This window comes from Brachycentrus maculatus, unplaced genomic scaffold, assembly GCF_059751285.1.
Source record: "Brachycentrus maculatus isolate JH-2025_06_01 unplaced genomic scaffold, ASM5975128v1 h1tg000011l, whole genome shotgun sequence".
Classification (NCBI taxonomy): Eukaryota; Metazoa; Arthropoda; class Insecta; order Trichoptera; family Brachycentridae; genus Brachycentrus; species Brachycentrus maculatus.
The window spans coordinates 1,378,185-1,402,500 of record NW_028280765.1 but is presented as its reverse complement, the minus strand read 5'-3'; the positions used below and the strand labels follow the sequence as shown (position 1 = coordinate 1,402,500).

At 28.6% G+C, this 24,316-nt stretch overlaps 1 protein-coding gene across 1 annotated transcript in view; it reads right to left on the bottom strand.

Moving 5' to 3' along the window:
- Ac76E (adenylate cyclase type 2 Ac76E) overlaps nt 1–24,316 on the bottom strand; it is a 226,135-nt gene that overhangs the window by 177,057 nt on the left and 24,762 nt on the right. The window contains exon 2 of the mRNA XM_088262602.1: nt 1,026–1,168. Coding sequence (XP_088118728.1) covers nt 1,026–1,168 — 143 coding nt within the window. The remainder of the gene's footprint in view (nt 1–1,025; nt 1,169–24,316) is intronic.

Here is a 24,316-nt window from a genome sequence, read left to right as displayed (position 1 = left end):
AATTACGTCTTCCACATGAAAATATACTGCGACTGTTATAAAACTTATAGTACCTTTTTTAATGTTTTTTTTAAGCAAATATGTTTTTATTTGTTTTTTTTTTTTACCAGAAGCACTGCTAATTTTTTTTCCACAATTTGTTTCTTTTCAATTTACGAACTTTTATAGATCAATGCCGTTAATTGCTAAAAACAAGTATTTGGCATCATTTTTAAATGTCACATATAATAAATATTATCATAAATTAATTAAAATGCATACTTCAATCCATAATAACTTGGATTAGTACCGGTAACAGACAATTAGATGAATGAAATTTTAGTTTGAATTGCTACATAATAAATAAAAGAACGGACTGACTAAATGCATTCTCAAATATACATATTATATACAAAGAAATCAGGGTGAATTATTTATTTTCATTAAATGATTCGGCAGTCACTTTGTGGTAAAATCAATCTATTTTAAATTTTTGGTGTTCGAAAATGATGCGTAATGCATTAAAACATATTTCACAATAGATTTTAAGAAATAGTGATATTTACTGAATAAAACATTAAAAATTAATTATTTATGTTAAAAAATGGTTTTGAAACACTCTACTATGATATCGTTGGAGAAAAGAGGATTGAATCGGGAATAAGGTTCCGTAATTTTAAGTCCACATCTAATAATAACAAAACCCTTATCTGCACCCCAATGGTGCATAGGGCACTGCGTCATATAAACGCAGTGTTATCTTGATCGTTTACACATGAAGGAAAGGTGATCAGCCCTCCGCTTCAAGTACCAGTCCAGGGTAGTTTTAAATAAATATAACAGTGAAAAAATCACTTATATCTATTTTGCCCCCCTTGGGTATCGAATTCGAGAACTCCAGAACGGTAGCCGAGCGTGCTGACCATTACACTACGGAGGAGGATAAAATCATACATCTAAGATAAACTTTTTAAATGCATGATTTAAAAAGTTAAGATGAATCAAAATATAATGTAACCATGAGAGTTATTTCAAATGTGACTCACATGCGAATGTAGCACACAGAGGGTAACCAAAACTGCAATAGTTGTAACCAACGCCACACAGAGAGCTGACACAAATAGCGCGTGTTTCAGCCGAACGCAGTAGCGGCGATATAACGCCTCCAACTCCATGCCATCCTCCTCTTCTGTAAAAAAATAATATATGACATTTGATATATAATTTATTATGATCATCCCTTTTTTCAAATTATCGACCATTATTAAACATCATATTAAACATTGTACAGGAGAAAGTGACCAACTACCAAAACGTAAAATGTTCAAGAGGGCCATTTAAGTCACTTTTGCTTGGCAAGAAAATAAACATCAATGCAGTAAGTCATTTTTACCAAGTCAATATATTATACTTACAAGTTTTAAATCCTTTGGGACCTTTTCAGGGAAATATTAAGCTAGTAAGATATCAAATAGTCAATGATTACGGTTTTGTAAAAGAATGCTCTTTCTCCTGTATGACTAAGATATGCATTATTATTGAATTCCTTTCGCAAGTTAGTTGCAATTATGAATTTTGGTTGACGGTAGTGCCCTCAGTTGAGAATTTGTAAAGTATCAAACGGATCGAATTGTAAATGTTATACAAGTGCATAAAGTGTACACTTAAGCCAGCCAAATGCCGGGCTATAAGGATGCTCAGACTTCCACTAAAATAAATAAATGCATCATCTGAAGTTTAGACACCTTAAAATATATTTACAACATTTTGAGTGTGTCCAAATATTGTTCACATCTCACCAATCTCTAATAAAGTTCTAGTGATTCAAGAATGATGTTTCAAAATTGGTTCATATATAGAACTTCCAAGAATTTGAGAAGTGTGGTTGTCAATAATGGGTAGAATTGGTGAATGTTGCACGTGTGTAAATTGATCACTTAAACCAGCCGATGACTTTCTTTCCGTTGATATTCTTCTTCATCTTTGGTGAGATGTCAAAAAATAACCTTAAAATATATTGATACATCATCCATATGTAGTGTCTAATATAATAAAGAATAATAATAAATTTAAATAATTAAAAACATTGTATTTTAAGGGAAATATTAGGGGTAGTTGGTCCACCTACGTAGTGTAGTGGTGAACACATTTCAAGATATTGATGCATCGCTACGATACGGTGCCATATGCACCATGGAGTACGGATAAGGGTTAAAAGAAAAAAGTTTTTTCAACTTATTCAAGTTTATACGAATGAAGGTACGCAACCCCAAGCGCCCTTTTACATCCTTTCAAACATATTCCACTTTTATACTAATATCAAAGAATCTGCAGATCAAGACTTTTCACTCTACCTTGATGTGATCGCCGATCGAGTTTACACCACATCGATCTGAAGTGGGTTCCTATGAAACTTTCGGGTACGGATAGGACCAGATGATATCGCTCATTCCTTTCAAGAACGTCATAAATCAAAATACTTGATTTTTCAGGAGAACGTTTTTAAAGTTTAAAAATATAACGCAATGTATTAAAAATAAATATCAAGCCACTTATTGAAGTTTTTACTGTGCAACACATATTTTTAGGTCAAATCTGAAGGTTTTTTCTCCTTTTGAAAAATATTGAATATCTTTAAAAAAAATATTAAACGACACCTTTTCATCAAAAAGCAAAAACATAACTTTCTGCCCTATAGTGGGTAAATATTAAATTAAAAATATGCCGCTTTCGCCGGGATATAATACATTACCTGGGCATTCCGAAAACATGCACAACTGAAAATTGTCGATTTTTGATTTATGACGTTCTTGAAAGGAGTGAGCGATATGTATTTGTATATGCATGCATCGAAAGAGTTATTGCCAAGAATAATAATCTTTGAACTAACTAAAATATTCAGTGATTAATGGAACGGCAATAATATTACAATTAAGAAACAGATTTTTCATCACGTTACTAGACGTAGCGTTAACGTAAAATGAAACACGACCGCGTTAACATAATATTTACACGAAAAATCCCTCGATAATCGGTATCTCTGATCTTTGAGAAATTCTTTGGATGATGAAAAATAAATATTTTTACACTATTTCTATACCTGCGATTGTGTTTATAAAAATCTTATAAAAATGATTATCTTTATTTAACGCATAAATGTTAACAAATAATTTGTATCAATGTATAATAAAACGTAAAATGTTCAGGAGGGACCATTTAAGTCACTTTTGCTTGGCAAGAAAATAAACATCAATGCAGTTTATCATTTTTAAGAAGTCAATGTATTAAACATCCTAGTTTAAAATCCTTAGGGATGTTTTTCAGGGCAATATTAAGCAAGTAAGATATTAAATAGTCAATGATCACGTTTTTGTAAAAAAAAAATGCATTTGGTCACTTTCTCCTGTATGACTACAATATGTCATCTATAAAACTTAAACTTATGTAAATAAGCGAGGTATAGGAAATTAATTCATAAATACGAGTTTGTCAAATAACACACGTTAATATTTTTTTTACAATTTCATCAGAGAACAAAGCGATGATGAAATTCAAGAATAATTCTAGACTTCGATTATATTTAACAAATTAACAAGGAACAATTGCTATATTTCTTACCAATCTACTGTTATTACTGCCTGCTATAATTATGTTTATAAAACGCATAAATATTAACAAATAATTTGTATCAATGTATAATATGTACATAACAGTGTGATCTATAAAACTTAAACCTTTGTGAATAAGCGAGGTGTAGGCAAATTATTCATAAGTACGAGTATGTCAAATAACATACGTTAATAATTTTTTTACAATTTCATCAGAGAACAAAGCGATGGTGAAATTCAAAAAGAATGCTAAGCCTCGATTATATTTAACAAATTAACAAGGAACAATTGTTATATTTCTTACCAATTTACTGTTATTACTGCCTACTTCTTTAAGCTTAATTTAAATATTCACACATCTCAGAACTCATAAGAAAACTTCAATGATTGAAGTATCCAGAAAGAATGACGTTCCAGCAAAGCTAACCTTGTTAAGGGACATTCATGAAATGATACCGGTGAATAGTGTCTCAGACCACTGTTATTCTGAAACAATCAACGGAAGATAGGCGACCCTTCGATCGCCTACTACATTAGCTTTCAACAGTCCGGAGCCCAAATATTGTCGCAATACAAATTTCGGTGATAGGACCTTCACCATTACAGACTCTGCTGCGTAGAACAACTATCCCGAATATGAGATCTATCCAGAATTCTAACGAGTTTTAATCTAAAATCAAGACCCACCTCTTCCGGATCTCATATCCATCAATATCGATAGTAAAAGTAAATAGGAAAATTCAGATTTGATCTGGTTACTACAGATTGCGTAACTATCTATTCGTAAATATCTAACTGTAAAAATTCAATAACTTAGTTAGTTAATTGTAAATCGAAGTGATTTTTCACGAAAACTGCGGTATATAAATGGGCATCATTATTATTATTTTACTGTCAAATAATTTGCATCATATTACGTAATAATTAATTGGTGTTTTATACAAATAAATATTATTGTGCACTTTTTTTGATAAAATCAAATATATTTTCAACATTTTCCATAGAACCTTTATAAATATACTCGTAAACATGGATTTAAAATATGATATTCTACATACGTGATATTCCCAAGGCTCGGCACTCTGATAATACCAATCAACACTGATCGAATCCACGTATGATCTAGTAATCTCTGGATTGCAATGAATTCCCTCATTCCGATGCATTGGAATAATCAAAATAATCTAAGTCTGCGTTCAGTCTTACTAATTAAATTCTTCGTAAAATGATAAACAGAACTATTTTGGTAGGTATTATAAAAGTCTGAAATACGACAATTTACGATTTATATATTTTATTTTGAACCTTCTGCGCGGACTCGCAGAAGTGAGCCATGTTTTGCAACTGACGCACTGCGTTCCTGGCATTTGAAATTATTATATGATTGCACCATAATTTCATAATAACATATTTTATATCGTAACATTTATATATGGATATATATATATATGTATATATATATATATATATATATATATATATATATATATATATATATATATATATATATATATAAATATATATATATACATATATATATATATATATATATATATATATATATATATATATATATATATAAACATATATATATACATACATAAACTCGTTTATTGAAATACTTTTCTTTTTTTCGCATTGAACTAATAATTTTGTAGTTTTTTATGCTCGATTTTCATCGGCACCGAATCGATTTGTTTTATTTATTTCTAGCTCGATCATTATTATTTTGTTAAGTATTGGTAATATTAATAAAACATTTTAGGAAATTAATCTCTTATATTCATGTTTACTAGCCTGAAAATCGAATCCGGGACATCTCAGTAGCCAAACGTACTAACCACTAAAGATTGGAGACAGTCTCTTCCACATTCATGCATCTCCTCATACATACCCGCCGATTATTTCGACTCCTGACTTGGCCGCTTTCAAGTATTCGACAAACCTGATTGTGCTAAGTTTTTTTCGGTCTTTCTCTGCTTCTTTTTCCATTTGCTACTACATTTGCCTTTCAAATTTGTTAAGCCGTTCTTTCCTCATTCATACGGTCCACATGTCCAAACCATCTCAACACACCATCTCAGCCTTGCATTCTTTCCTTATTTCACCATTCGAACATCTATCATACATCGTTTTGCCGTATATTTGTCTGAGGGATCGCATTTTGACTGCATTCAGTCTGCTTTTATCAATTATGATTATTAACTTCAAAATATCAAGCTTTTTCTATGTTCGTCGAGTTTACACAAGTATGCAGTGGGATTATTTATGTCATAAACTTCGAGCGCCTAAAACTAACGATTTAATATAAACTTGGGGCGTTTGAACTTGTATACCTACTTTTATACATACATACAGTATAAAGTGCAGCTGAATATTGGGATCGTTGCCAAGATAAGAGGAACCTTGACAGTGCGTATCGCTGTCCATCTTAAGTGTATAAATAAAGTAATAAAGGTCGATACAAATTATTGCTTTGCTGATTGCGAACGGATACAAAATTGTTAGTTTTCGTCCGCCTCCGTAGTGTAATGGTCAGCACGCTCGGCTACCGTTCTGGAGGTCCCGGGTTCGATTCCCAGGGGGGGTCAAATAAATATAAGTGATTTTTTCACTGTACTATTTATTCAATAAAACCCTGGACTGGTACCTGCAGCGGAGGACTGATCACCTTTCCTTCTTATGTAAACGATCAAGATAACACTGCGTTTATATGACGCAGTGCCCTATGCACCATTGGGGTGCAGATAAGGGTTTTATTATTATTTTTTACTATGTATCAATAGAAAATTATAATGGTTTAAACTTTATTTATACAAACTTACGACCATTTTTATTTTCAAAGAGGAATGAATATTCATCTCATGATTTACACAAATATTTTATTTTTTTTACATTTCAGTTCAAATGAGCCCCTGTGGCTTGTGTTTAGAACTAAAATAAAGTTGTATCAGTAGTTTTATATCACACATTTGTTTATTTCATTAACAAATAAGATAAAATTCAAATTTAGCCTTTCCCATTTTCGTCGTATATAGCATTAACACAGATTCTAGATGTGTAAGGGATTCATTCTTAATAAATCCCTTACCGCACCCCAATAGTGCATAGGGCACTGTTTCATATAAACGCAGTGTTATCTCGATCGTTTACACATGAAGGAAAGGTGATCAGCCCTCCACTTCAGGTACCAGTCCAGTGTATTATTGAAAAAATATTATAGTGAAAAAATCACTTATTAAACCCCCCTGGGAATTGAGCCCGGGACCTCCAGAACGGTAGCCGAGCATGCTGACCATTACACTACGGAGGCGGACAAAATTTTAGGAATGAATGTGATTTTACTAATAATACAAGTAAGGTTTATTCTTATTTTTAATACGTATACATCGTCGATATTTTTTGTCGTCTGAGTTGCGTTACTTTCACGATTGAGTCGTGATTTTTTATTGGAAAAAGTAAAAACATATTCTTCTGACTTTTATAAGCACCCAATGCGGCAAAGCTCAAAGATTAAGAAGAATACGGAAGTCTGGGTATTAACAGGGCCTGGGTATTACCACATTTCATGAGCTGGTTGAAAGTGATCACTTAATGCACGCGAAATATTCACCATCCTACCCATGATTGACAACCACACTACTCAGATCCTCCAATTAACAATTGAATAATAAATACAAATTTACCGAAAATAAATTTAAATACACACATTGAAATTAAAAGTTTCTTACGAAAATTCACAGATAGAGTAAGTTAAGATATATCCAATAGTAAAACAATAGCAATACAGATTCAATTTTTAAACCAAACCGCAAAAACACTTAAAACCGTCCCCTAAAATCTGAATGTATTAAAACATGAAAATACTTGAAACATGAAAAGTCACTTTATCATTCTGTGTTTAGTCCGGTAGAATACACCACGTTTCACGCACAGTTCGTGAAACGTTAGGGGATAATTCCTCACGTTGATAAAAAAAATATTAGCACTGAAATTTCACATTGTTTTATTCAGTAAATCCTGCAGTTTTGATGAAAATTTATTTTTCTCAAATTTAAGAAAGGGAATTAATTGAATGATAAATCATAAATATACTCAAATTGGTGTGCTAGTAAACATGAAACTTAATCAAGTTTTCCGGTGGGTGTCTGAATTGATTACATCGCAAGTTTATTGTGTTCCGATTTTCATTTACAATTGAATTACAGCCCTATTCGTATCGTCTGCCAGCGCCGTAAGTGAAAAATTACTCCGATCAAATATTGAACGTTTGCTTCTTTTTGATCTAATACTTTGTGTATAATTCGATTCATTAATCAAAACTTTCCGTCTTTTGTTACATTTTATGATTTAATTATTTTGTTCAGCATACGTCAGGGTGTTACTAAAAATAAATTAATTCAAATTGAAACATTTGTGTGATGATTTTAACAATCCGAATTTATTCGAAATAGTCCAATATGTATTCATAATAATGATTATTGTCTTGTTTATCCAACAAGTCACGTTGTTGTAAAATCTCTTGTATAATTTTTTTATTTAAGTTTTACTTAATAAATACCACTATTTCTTCAAATCTACTGTGACACGTGTTTCGAAGCATTCCGATTACGGTGTTTGAAAATGATGCGGAATGCAACAAAACACGTGTCACAAGAAATTTTGAGAAATAGTGGTATTTTCTAAGTAAAACCTGAATTAACAATTGTTTGATTTTAAGGTATCCAAATAAAAACATATTAATAATATAATAGAGTTGAGTGTACTGTATATATATATATATATATACAATATATATATATATATATATATATATATATATATATATATATATATATATATATATATATATATATAAATATATAAATATATATATATATATATATATATATATATATATATTATATTTATATATATATATATATATATATATATATATATATATATATATATATATATATATATATGTATATATATATATATATATACATATATATAAATAAAAATATATATATATATATATATATATATATATACATATATATATGAATTCGTACACATATATACAAATATATATGTATAATATCCAGGTTGACACATCTGACTATCCAGATAGAAAATCTCACGTTTACACATTTTATTATGCCATCATATGGAGCGTTAAATCCACGTGTAGAAAAAAATGTGGCAGAAAGAAGCTGATTTAAATGCACAGATATTATACAAAAATATCACATATATATAATTTACATTCACAAAGTGGATGAAAATATAAAGGAAGCAATATGCAGGATATATTATGATAATAACATGATGAGATGATGACTTCCTTTGATCATCTCAAATTTTACTCGCTCGTTGTTATACCGTAATGGATTAATAAAATTTATTTAACACACATATAAATTATAATAAAATATGTGTTTCTTATTATGTAGTTAAACAACAACTTTAATTTTTTTGTTTCTTATACAGAAAGACACATTTATACTAACTAACTAACCATCACGCCACTTCTCCGCATGGGTAATCAGAGAGAATAGAACGCCACTCCACATACATGCTTCTTCTGATCTCCTCATACATACCTGCCGATTATTCCAACTTCTGAGCAACTATTTGACATAACTGTAATTGAAATAGCTGGAAGCATGGTACAGGTAAACCTGACATACCTGTACCATGCTTTCAAGTATTTGTCATACCTGATCGTGCCAATTTTTCTTCTGTCTTCCTCTATTTCTTTTTCCAATTACATTCACCTCTTTTTTTTAATTACCGTATTTTCCTCATTCATACGTTCCACATGTCCAAACCATCTCAACACACCTTTATTAATTTTATTGATAATACTTAACACACACCATTCTTAATTTTATCGATAAGTCACTTATATTTTGATCTTCAATGCAGCAATTCACACACACTTTATGTAAACCGACAGATATATGGTACATATTTTCATAACTTAATATCGCAGATATTTTACGTTGATGGGTCACTCAAGAGATGAAATCAAAAGTGAATTAATGTAGGTACTTTCAAAATGAAAATGAATTCATCTTAGTAGGTGGCAACTTGCGTAATGTTACAACACGAATACGCGAATACGCAGCTAATATGAGTGACATTAAGCGTTGTAAATGAAATTATAGTCACCAGATTTGTCCCGAGATGTGTAATGTATAAGTGTGACAACACCTGTCTTGTGCTTTCTCTGCCTTTGCTATTGCCTGGTGAGAGTAATTAATCAAAGTGATAAAGTAAGTAGGTAACCGCTCTTCGAATGGGTGATTTAATTTTCTGTTTATCATAATATGAAAGCGTACGAGAATCATAATTTAGTCAACTGAATTTTAACATCATGTCTGGAAGACATACTGAGGACCCTAAGGCAAAACATCGCAAATACAAAATTTACGAAAATCTTTATTATTTATCGATTTGGCGTTTTATTTGTAGCACTCCATTTTAATTTACACATTAAATGTTAAAATCAATTGGATATTAGTTTAAAAATGCCATAACAAGGCGAAACAATTGTAGCATTTTTTTGTGTTTTTTTAAGCGTATATAATCCAGATTTGTGAGCATGTTTTTGATCACAATTAAAATGCTGTAAATATTTTTTTTTCATACTATTTTTTGACATCTCATCAAAGATGAAGAAGAATATGGAAGTCTGGGCATTTACGGGCTGACGACCGTCATAGGCTGGCTTAAGTTATCGCTTTACACACGTGTAACATTCACCAATTCAACCCATTATTGACAACCACACTACTCAAATTCTTGGAAGTTCTATATATATATATATATATATATATATATATATATATATATATATATATGTAATAAAATACCTAGGTACCTACCTATACATTTTATTAAGTACTTACAAAAAGTACCTACATAAAACAGTTCTACCACCAGATGCCGCATGCGTCGCTCAGGAGAAAACAAAAGACTTACGATAATATTATTAACTGTCAGAATAAGATAGATAGATAGATAGATAGATATAAAAATTATTATAAAGATTAATTAAGAATAAACTTTTATTGTCGTTTCTTTAATTACAAAGCAACACATTGTTTATTTTATTATTATACACCCACTTTACATATTATTTACACTTAATTTTCAAAAGGAAAATATTACCACGTTATATATATATATATATATATATATATATATATATATATATATATATATATATATATATATATATATATATATATATATATATATATATATATATATATATATATATATATATATATATGTATATATATATATATGTATATATATATATATATATATATATATATATATATATATATATATATATATATATATATATATATATGTCGAAGGTCCGAATCATGGATTATAATCACACACATGGGAAACGCCAGAAAATATCATTTTCATTTTTATTATTTAAGCTTATAATTTGACCAGAAAATTTATTTACAACATTTTGAGTGTGTCCAAATACTTGTTCACAAATCTGAATTATCTCCAATTACAGGAGTTATTAGTGATAAATAACTCTTATAATCGGAGATAATCCAGATTTGTGAACAAGTATTTGGACACACTTAAAATGTTGTAAATAATATATTTTTAATTATCATCAAAACTGTTGGTTGAGCGCCAGGTGCACTGAAAAACACAGCAGTAAAATATTATTTTAATTGTGTTTACGATGGCACTGTTATCCCTGTTAAAATAATAAAATCTTTAAAAAAAAATCAAATATATAGGATGCATTGATGATTTGATACTAAAATGTTGTAATATAAATTTCAATATTTTAATTAAAAATTTTAAGTAATACGAGACATTTTAATATATTTGAAAGTACTTTCTTTTAAATTATCTTGGAACAACGTTTTCACAAAATCCTGTGATTCATCAAATGTTCGTTTATTTTATTATATTTAACCGCTAAGTTATTAAACCATGTATACGTTATAAAATGTATAAAATAAGTTTATTTTGGATACATAACAAACAAAAAGCATAATAAAGGCCTTAATTTTCAATCACATTTTAAAAATTCAACTGATAATGTTGATAACAGAAAATTTCAAAATTCTAATGAAGCTTGCTCCTTTTTTTAGTTGATGAAATAAATTATAGAAAATAATTATTACTTATAGCAACCACACATGCAGTATTTGTCATGTTTCGTGATTTTATTGTTGAATAAAGCTTTCAAACTTGCACATTTTAAATGCTAAAATATGGGCTGTCCAACGTTCTGTATTCATACAATAGTAATAACATTTCATTCTGCATTACGTAGTCAAATTTAAGTTACGCAAAAAGATTATATTTATAAAAATGTATATATATATATATATATATATATATATATATATATATGTATATATATATATATTTATATATATATATATATATATAGTATATATTTATAAATATATATATTTACATAAATATATATACTTATATATATATATATATATATATATTTATATATATATATATATATATATATATATATATATATATATATATATGTATATATATATATATATATATATATATATATATATATATATATTTATATATATATATATATATATATATATATATATATATATATATATATATATATATATGTATATATATAGATTTTAATTTTCCCAAAAAAAAAATGTTATTCTTTATTCTTGCAAAACTTCATATTTTAGATTGAAATAGTTCCTCAAATATAATGAAGTGTTTATCTAAACACGAGTCGAGTTGTGAATCTAAACTCAAGCCACCGAGACATACTTTAAAATATGTACTTATGAATTAAAATATTTTTGCATAATAAAATAACAAGAAAATATCTTTGCTAAACAACTCTTTATGATTGTATTTAAGTGTTTTTTTCTCAATAAACAAAATACCGCTAATGTGAAATTTTTGATATTGATCACAGTTATTATTTCCTTTACCAATTTTCATAATAATTTGATATTATGAATATTAGCAATTTTCATAATTATTAGATATTATGAAAATTATCACTTAGCGCATCCAGCGTTCAACATACACGATTAATGTAGCGATTTTTTAGCTATTTTATCATTTGTTCTATATCAAAGCTTATTTAATGAGTTTCATCTTATTTTGCACACTACCTACCATACATAAGATAAACATATAAAATTCAAGAGCTAATCATGAAATATGAATAGTTAATTTACATTAACGCATAATTTAAACGCCGACTTCTATTCGTTTAATATAAAACCTACCTGTGATTTATTGTGTAAATACCCAAATAATTTTATTTATTGTAAAACAGCCACAGCTCTAATGTAATTTTAGTGAATACAAATATAAGAGTACAATAATAGACCGGGAATTACGATCTAACCGGCTGTTAATGTCTGTAATCCTTGGAGACCGCTTTTCTAAATTAAAATGGTTCTAACAAAAACAAAAAATAAATAATATCGTTTAAACGAGTGAGTCATAATATAAGTATAAAGAAGCATTTCATAAACGATGATATGTAGATATTTTTTTAAATATGAATTCAAACGTTTCAATTAATCAATGATATATTTTAGAAGGGTTGTTTATAATGAGAATGTAGAAGTCTGGAGATCTGGCATTGGAAGATTAACTTGGTCAAAAAAGCTATTTTCAATCGTCACAGGTAAAATACACGTGTTATTATCTGTGACAATGCGAGGTTGTGTAAAAATTACAAAGCAATCGGCGAATTACTTTAGGAGATTTTATATTTTGAGCACACGAACACTTTTTTATAAAGATACTAGCTAATCTGGGGTCGTTATTTATGTATTTTTTTATAAATGATTTTGTTGAAGGAACAAGTGGAAATGGTAGAATATAAAATAATGTAACATGAATGATTATGTTAAAGTGTGCACCACGTTCTATGTTTCGCCAGCTTCTGAGTATATATTTTTTAAGGTTTTCAAGGCAAGTGCATGGGATATATCGTAGTCATACAGGAGAAAGTGACCAAGTGCATCTGTTTACAAAAACGTGATCATTGACTATTTGATATCCTACTAGCTTAATATTGCCCTGAAAAAATCCCAAAGGATTTTAAACGTGGAAGTATAATATATTGACTTGGTAAAAATGACTAACTGCATTGATGTTTATTTTCTTGCCAAGCAAAAGTGACTTAAATGGCCCTCTTGAACATTTTACGTTTCGGTAGTTGGTCACTTTCTCTTTTACGATTACGATATATGTAATTGCCCATAAGAAAAAACATAGCTTTTCCAAGTCCAAGTCAAACCCATCGATTGTTTTGATCACACTTTGTATGTTGCAAAAAACATATATTTTTAAAAATAACTCTATTATAGCGGCACCTATCAGCTCAATAAATGCAAGAACCTAGATAAGAGCCAATCTAACGTATCACCAAAATTTGGTGTCATTTTATTAGTTCCAGAGAAATAACGTTTTTTATATCTCGATTAAAGCGCTACCGGATCCAAAATTTACAGAAACCAGCTTACAATGAAGACAAACAAATATTCAAAATCTGGATTCAATTTGACATGTAGTTTCCGGGATTATAGGTATCAAGTACATGCAACAACGTTTTTACATATAAAGATAGGATAAATTATTATATTTACGATGGTTTGCTTAGATGAAGCTAAAATCCAAAATTGTTATTTTGAATCCAATTTGTAATATCGGTATTTGAATACTGCTGTACCGAAATAACATCCATGAATATTAGTCAAGGCAAGTCTCGAATAAAAATATTTATGTCGTAATTGGTCCATATAAAACTGTCGGCTGATCGAGTGATAAATGTTATTATGGGTGTAAGGAGTCAGTTGATAAAAGATTGAGCACATCCGCAGAGAGCAGATTTAGAAAAAAATATTATACGAAACGATTTGTAAGTATACCATTCCTACACACATTCAATGTTCGTGCATACACACATTTTCACTCTATAATCACCAATGGAAGATGCATTTAAGAGTTTTAATTTTTAATCTGTCATTATGTTTGTCTTTCACGTAATATTACATATTTGCCTTATTCATCTATCTTTCCAATTGAACATTTGAATTTTGAGTTTAAAAATCTGTCAACACTTTTTTTATAATTTTCATTAAAATATATATTATGAGTTTTTATAAGTTTATTTAAATTAATAATAATAATAATAATAGTAAAACCCTTATCCGCACCCCAATGGTGCATAAGGACATTACATTTAAAACGTTCATAAAGACATTACATTTTTTGAAGTTTGACTTCATCATAAAAAGAAAAAATCATAACCCTCTTTTTTCTAGTTCCACATTTCTTTATTCACGTCATGCGGACACAATAATAGTAAACAAAGATAATGAAAATGTTGCACCCTCGTGTAAACAGCGCCACACGGAATGCCTTTGTCATCCCTTATGGTGCTCTGTTTGAACATCCGTTTATACAGTAAATATTCCGGACGTACAAAACCACCACAAACTCTACCCATGCCATACTACCGTAACTATTTATAATAGTACTTATAAATGTTTTATATATATATATATATATATATATATATATATATATATATATATATATATATATATATATATATATATATATATATATATATATATATATATATATATATATATATATATATATATATATATATATATATATATATATATATATATATATATATATATATATATATATATATATATATATATATATATATATATACATATATATATATATATATATATATATATATATATATATATATATATATATATATATATATATATAATATATATATATATATATATATATAAATATATATATATATATATATATATATATATATATATATATATATATATATATATATATATATATATATATATATATATATATATATATATATATATATATATATATATATATATATATATATATATATATATATGTATATATAAATATATATATATATATATATATATATATATATATATATATATATATATATATATATATATATATATATATATATATATATATATATATATATATATATATATATATATATATATCTATAAATATATATTCTTATTTCTTCAAACCCTTATTCGCACCTGATCATATAAACACAGGGCACTGCATCATATAAACACAGTGTTATCTTGATCGTTAACACATGAAGGAAAGGCGATCAGCCTTCCACTTTAGGTAATATGGAATAAATACATGAGAAAAAAAAAACACTTACATTTAATTGACCCTATCTCTGGGAGTCGAACCTGGGACTTCCAGTACGGTAGCCGAGCGTGCTGACAATTGAGTTTTGATTTTCCAGATTTTTTGTCCGTTATATTCAAAGTTCGTTGAATAGAGGTTTGATGTATCGAGGTTTTACTATAGGGTAGACTGGGTACGGTTGAAACAAAGGACGGTTGAAACAGAGCAAATATCTTGCAAACCGTATGCGGTAGGGTGAAGGGTCCAAGGGACGAACAAAGCAGACAACAAGTTCAAACACAAATATCAGTGTTGCATCGCTCGCCGCACTGTTCAGATGTTTGTAGGAGGTCCTATTGTATTTTGATAACCAAAAGTAAGTATTTTTGTTTTGAGAATTTTCCTTTTATTACGGTTTCTATTGAAACGATATTATTGAGTATGATTTCGTGTTTGAAATGAAGCTTGTAGAACACGATATAGTGATTAGTTTTAATGTGCCATTATTGTTAACATTACTATTTTCTGTTTTCCACCTAAAGGAGGGGTTGGGGACGGTTGAAACATTTTTTGTGGGTACGGTTGAAACAACATATTTTTTCAGTTTTCCTGTTTTCTAGATGCCGAGAGTACGCGCAAGAAAGACTTCGAGAGGTCGAGGTATAAATACGCTTATGAGGAGGTTAAAGCAGGAGATTCACTGCGAAAAGCGTCGGAAAAGCATGGATTAAACCACTGTTCGCTCATTAGATATATACAAAAGCGAGATGCATCTGGTGAAGAAGAAAATGGGATATGAACCCCACAACGAAGTTTTTAATAAAGAGCAGGAGCAGGAGCTTGCAAAATACTTGCTACTAAAAAAAACAGAGAAAGAAGAGATAAGAAAGGAGCATGAAATAAGGTTGAAACGGATGAAAACTAAGTAAGTGAAGAAAAGATTGGATTGAGGAAAAAGTAGAAGGATCGTTAAAGGAAAAAATAATCATAATACGCAACAGGAATCATCATCAGAAGAGGACCATCATCAGAAGAGGACGAGTGCTATTGTCTTGTTTGTCTGTCACTGTATTCAGAGAGCAGATCCAGTGAAAAGTGGATACAGTGCACCACTTGTAAACTGTGGGCTCAAGAAGACTGCACAAAAGGTGGTCTTAGCTATGTTTGCCACAATTGCGACTCGGAATGATCCCAAAGCTAGATACCCGCTTGATTTATGACTAATCAAAATGACAGAAGTGTTTCCTTTTAGTTTATTCACAGATTATTTTCGTTCGATTTGTTTTTTTTTTAAATGCCATTGTTTTTAGTTGTTTTTGTTCATTACATATCTGTAGACTGATTAATATTGTCATGCGGTGCCATAATTATTTATAAAACAAAAATAAATAATGAATAAAACGTCTTACAATATTAAATATTGATTTATTTGCGTGTGTTTCAACTGACCCCAATCACTGTTTCAACTGCCCCTGGTATGGGGACGGTTGAAACAAAGCGGATATATTTTTTAAATTTGATCTGCCACTAAAAATAACACACCGGGTACTGAAATAATACTTCCCATTAGTAGACAGAAACACGCTCTTGTATTTAATGCATCTTCATCATCGCTTGACTTGTAAACAGCAATACTATGGACAATATAAGCAAAATTGTTTCAACCGTACCCAGTCTACCCTACTCTCCCCTTTGCAGGTCGTAAAATCCATAGCTATGGAGTGCGCAAACCCATCCCTTGCAAGTAGAACGTATTCACGTGATATCATACTCGTATGACTAACCACCCCTAGGGTTCGAGCGGTAAGGACGTGAGAATATTATATGTACATATTTTTACATGCTATAGCCATCCACCACATTATCTTTCTTCGCCCGGTCGCGTGATCTATTTTTGCCCTTCACCGACTTCAGACCAAACGTGCCGTATTAATTTATTATCATTAGAAACCACCACGCTATCTAGCTTGCAACTCTGCAATCACCTATTTTTAATCGCAACATAGATAAAGAAGAATTTGAAGTCTGGGTATTTAGCTAGTTTACGACCTGTCATACACCGGTTTAAGTAATTACTTAATACAAGTGTAACATTCACCATTTAACCCATGATTCACAATTATACTACCCAAATTTCGAAAGTTATATTTATGCTTCAATTGACATTTTGTTTCACATGCTACTTCTTCGTTACCATCTATAGCTGAGTTTAGTAAGTTGTTTTTATTAACTGAGACCTTTATAAAATATATGTAAGATTCTTACCAATATATTTAATAAAGAATATATAATTTAATAAAGAATACATTGAATAATACCTTTGGTTTTCGTTATTTCTTTTAAAATGTTAATGACGGATCTACCCCTCCTGGTGGCTGAATGTACCTCATGCGTGGGGCACATTCAGCCATTTTCCATTAATTTTTAAAACATTATTTTACGCTGAACGTATTGAAATATAAAAATAAACTTATTTACATAGATGTGTAATAGTTCAAACTCAAATTACAGTAAGAGATTGCTCAAAAATATTTGTACTTTTCAAATAAAAAAATGGAAACTAAAAAACGGCTGAATGTGCCCCCCTTTCCCCCACATACTAAAAGACGCTTAAAAATATCCTAATATGCAAAGTGATTCGGTAATATTTTTACATAGGAGGTCAAATAAATATGTGATTGTGTGATTTTTTCACTTTAATATTTATTCAATTGGACTGGTACCTAAAGCGGATGGCTGATCACCATTCCTTCATGTGTAAACGATTATGTAAACGATAACACTGGGTTTATACGATTAAGTGCCTTATGCACCATCCGGAGCGGATTAGGGTTTGATGATGAAGAAAAAAATTCTTTTAAATCTTGTTTGTCAAAATCTGTAAAAGCTGATAACGCAAGTTACATTTTTAGTACACATTTAAATTTTCATCATTCAGCTGCAAAAATGTTGATATCGCACTTCGAGCCTTTTCGCTTTCCGATGTCGATTACGAGTAATAATAAAAGAAAAACAAAACAATTTTTCTCTAATGCTTGTTTTTTTGGCAGTAGAATGGGTGTAATTTATTGTTCTGTCAGAATTATTAATGTGGAAATTCGGCACAGGAATGTATGTAGAAATGAAGAGAGCACTCCATTACTCTATGAATCATTAGTTAGCGCATTTAGACCCCTGAAATATAGTGAGGGTGGAAATTTTTCAATAAAAATAAACTTAGAAGTTTTTCAAAAAAATTATTGAATAATGAATATTTCAAATACGAACAAAAATAAATTAAAGAAATAATTACCTTTGCATATTACTGTATTGTAGATCGAGTCATGAATTACAGTGATACCTTGACCTAACGAGTTTAATTTGTACCGTGACTGACCTCATAACTCAAATTGCTTGTATGTCCATAGAAATTAATTAATTAAAATATCATCACTAAGCTCCCGTCCCAAAGAAAGCAAAACTTTTTTTAATTATATCTCAAATAAAAAATCATCAATAAGTATATTTCCGTAGGGTTATGGTCCTGTGGTTAATGTCACGTACTTCGACTTCTTAGTTCGACCTCTTACTCCATCCTTACTTAATTCATTTTTTCAATCAAAAATCGCTTGGTTTAACCAAGCCTATGACGGTCGTAAGGTCTGTAAATACCCAGACTTCCGTATTCTTCTTCATCTGTGTTGAAATTTGTGAACAAGTATAAGGACAACATTTTGAAAAAAAAGTCGCTTAAGCTAACATGGAAATGGTTTCAACTGACATATTATTGATGTTTTCGTAGGAATACTTTTTTTTCTTGGCAAATCTGTGCATTTAAGCAATTTTGAATATCAAGTGTAAAATAAAATTTAACAGTCACTATGGTGAAGTTGGGTAGACGCTCAACTGTGAATCTGGCGTCGTGGTTTAATTCCCGCCAATAGAATGAAAATAACAACTTTTTATTTTCAATTGATTTGAGTGTTGGTGACGTATTTTTTCATTTCAACCTTCCCTTTACTTGATACTCAATCTCCAGACGAGTCTTCAAGATGGAAGTTTTTCAATAACTGGATTCCACCTTGAAGAATTTTTAGAAAATATATTCTAATAGCTGTATATATTATGTGAATGTACCACAATTTTTCTCTAATATGGCTTCATAAATAAATGGTTATATTTTTTAAGCAGTAAGTATTATTATCCTGTCATTAAAAATTATGAAAACAGTTATCAATGATCATTCATATATCTGCAAACATTATAAAAACTTATCCCTTGTTTTCTAATGAGGCTACGCGAATAAATGGATGTATTTTAACTGATAAAATATCCTGTCATTAAAATTTACAAAAATTGTAATGATTAATCATTTATTTCAAAAAAATATGCTAGCTAATCTAAATATTAACAAAGTATTTTAACTCACTGGAGTGCCCTTAACTGTAATAAAATATTGAAAGCTCAATAAGCGTGTTGAGTCTTTGAGAAAAACGCCGTTCCGTTTTGGACGCGAGCCAAACACCTGTTGACGATAGTTTATTGAAAACTGTACTGGGATGAGGAGCTTTGTTCTTAAATACTTACAATAAATTACCTATAATAAAGTTAGTAAATTTAAAATAAACGTGAAAAAATTATGTCAAGGCCTAACCATGCCATATTAAAATACTTTTTATAAATCCTCAAAAAAGTACGGCCAAAAATCCCATTTTTATTTAATTCAATTCGGGTCTTTATGATGTTTGCATTTTTTATTAGAGCAATTTATATTTAAAAGAGAAAATGGTTTATTCATTGTTAAAAACGAATTTTAAGCGTTAATAAATTATCATATCAATTACCTAATATTTCTTCGTCGTAAAGTAAATTTTCACTTAAAAAGTGTTATTCTGATTTAATATTACATTACATATTAATATTCACAGAAATTGAAATGCTAAAAAATGCTTTATGTAATATTTTATTTATATTCTCATTCAAAGTACATTTTTTATTATTTTAGTAGCTAAGAAAATACTTAATGAATATTTATGTTACTTTTATCTTACTATGCAAAACGTTTTCACAGAATGGATTTATATGCAGCACTCGACTTTTGAATGTAATTGATTTCTGAAGAAGTGGTTTAAAGAAATATGTAAATGAAAATCATTGATATACTATTAAAAAAACATTATTTTCTAATAGAAACTTGTATAAACTACTGCATATTATTTATAAAGGAAGGGGGCCTACTTTTAGCGTTTTTATTTACAAATTTATCAAAGACAATAAGTTTTTTTTAACTAAGGGAAAAACTATTTAATTTACATTCAAAGGTCAATTATTTAATTCTTAAATAAAAATGCGAGCACAAATCATTCAACAGTTCCAAATTCTAATTTTTTCTCTTTGTTTACTACCAAAAGTGGAAACTAACTTTAAGCATCTTCTAAACTTCGTAATTACCATAAAGCAACATCTTCACAAATAATTACTCATTTCGTTATTTATGTACGCCTTATAAAGGAGAAATTAATGGTTTTAGAAAACTATAATTTATAACACTAACAATCGTATTTATCAAAACAATAATTTAACTCCGTACGTCTGTATAAAACTTTGAAAAGTTTATTTTCCATTTGTCACGAGTTTGAATTATGTTTTTCACCAAAAATTACAACCAACACCGAAAATTAAATAATTATTCATCTGAATCTCAGACACACCAATACAAATATATATTTGTATATTTAATGATTACGTTTTAAAAGCACATATATTTTGCAGTTATGCTAGTAAAAAAATCTGAGGGTGTATTTTGAATTTTCCCATGGATTATTTATCTCAAAAAATAAGATGTGTTTTTTGAAGCATCAGCCTCTAAGTGTAGTCCCTTTTTGATTGAAGATTTAATACGTTTTAATCACAAATAATCCGTTTGAAAAGAAAGCGATGAAAAGCAAGATTTTGACTAAACCTAAAACCCAAACCCAAATCAACCCAATTAAACTTTTGAGAAGAGAATATTAATCTACTGTAAATCCAAAGACGTTTTCTTTTTTCCAAAATCACTTCTTCGTCTCTCTAGATATCTGGTATCTTTAATATTTTCTTAAAACCAATTCTTTGTAAGTGACTTACTTAAAAAACAAAACAACAAAACCGTTTTTTTTATTAATTCCTAGGAATAAAGAGTTTAAAAATATCTTCCACCGTATAAGCTCTTTTCATTATCTACTTCAACTCATGGGCCTTTGTTAAAAAAAATCCATTGAACGCGAATTGAATATTTATTTCCAAAGTGGGGATTACACTTCAGTATACACGAGAGCTTTATTTAGAAAAATAAAAAACCTTCACCAACTGTCGTATTTAAAAATCCGAGGACATTTTTAATCCTATTGCGGTTCATGTTATTTTGCACTTATTTTCAGGCTACGTTAAAATGTAGGGATGATATGTGGTCCCAGGTGTGGTAGAGAAATAATTATATTTAAAATTATTGCGGTAGAGAAATAATAATATTTAATCTGGGTAAAAAAAATTATATACCTCGCAGATCATGGTCTATCATTCGTTCTTCCCAAGAAAGAACACTTTCTATTCCTCGCCATAACATATCATTCTTCAGTAATTCCCTCTCCTTATAAAAAATGCACTTTCGTTAATAAATTTTAAAAAACGTCTAAGACATTACTATTTATCATTAGAATCCTAGCTGTCCATTAAACCTCCTCACTTAGTTTTTCCCTCTTCCTCCTTCCCTAAACTCCTTTTTTCCTTTGCCCTCATTATTAACATCTTTCATAATTTATATTATTCTCAATATTATTAATATTTAATGCATTTACTTTGTGGTTATAATTTATGTTATTTTTTTATTATAATTTATGTTATTTTTAAAGTTATTTGTAATTATTTTTTTAAATGTTCAATTACTATCTACCCTCTGCAAACAGCTATATATAGTATCAAACGTTTTGATCAATATCACTAATCTGTTTTTGGTTGGATGGAAGATATTGCTTATAGATAAGCCCGCCAATGTACTTATTTATTTTCCGTGCATGAATTTTAGTAACTCAATAAATTTTAAAAAAATCGGTGTACACAGATCACCATTTTTTTTGCAAAATATTACAGCTAGGTTTTAAACTGGTCAGAATGTTGTGACTACGACTGTTCACGCATTACGTTATTATGTGTGAGGATTCAGTAGGATCGAAATCAATTTAGATAATGGAAGCTTTGAAAATTGAAATTTTAATATACGAGTAAATACCTGTGCTTACGTATCCCTGCAAAAAAACATATGAAAACATAATAATTTACACATTTTGGTTGTTTATATTTTAATTTTATATCATATATAATTTTTTTCAATATTTTCAGGACCTAACCCTTTTTTACAACATTCGGTTTATTATATTTTTCAGTGGTGAATATAAAGGCTTTTGACTTTTATGGTATTAATGATACATAAGCTAGTTTAGTTGTTACTTGCATTATATTATAGTGTAGTATTAAACGTGTAAATTTACAAATTAATACTAAAATATTATTGTAAAACCCTTAGGTGCGAGGTAAGCAATTGTAAATCCAAAGCGTTGTTCAGGAAAGCAAAATTTGTTATATTTTTTATTATCTTATCGTATTGTATTTCGGTGACAATTTTTAGGGAAGTAAACATAAAATTAGATTGGTTAAAATGAAAATGGTTAGCACGCTGGGCTACCGTTCTGGAGGTCCAGGGTTCGATTCCCAGGGGGGGTAAAAGAAATATACGTGATTTTTTCACTGTAATATTTATTTAATATTACCCTGGACTGGTACCTGAAGCGGAGGGCTGATCACCTTTCTTTCATGTGTAAATGATCAAGATAACACTGCGTTTATATTAAGCAGTGCCCTATGCACCATTTGGGTGTGGAAAAGGGTTTTATTATTATTAAACATAAAATTTTTAAACATATCAACATAATATTAATTTTTGACATCTCAACATAGATGAAATTTAGACATTTACGGGGCTTACGACCGTCATATGCTGGTATATATATATATATATATATATATATATATATATATATATATATATATATATATATATATATATATATATATATATATATATATTATATATATATATATATATATATATTTATATATATATATATATATATATATATATATATATATATATATATATATATATATATATATTTATTTATATATATATATAAATATATATATATATATATATATATATATATATATATATATATATATATATATATATATATATATATATATATATATATATATATATATATTTATATATATATATAAACATATATATATATATATATATATATATATATATATATATATATATATATATATATATTTATTTATTTATACATATATATATATATATATATATATATATATATATATATATATATATATATATGTATATATATTGGATGTTTTGGATTTATGATTGTTAACCTCTT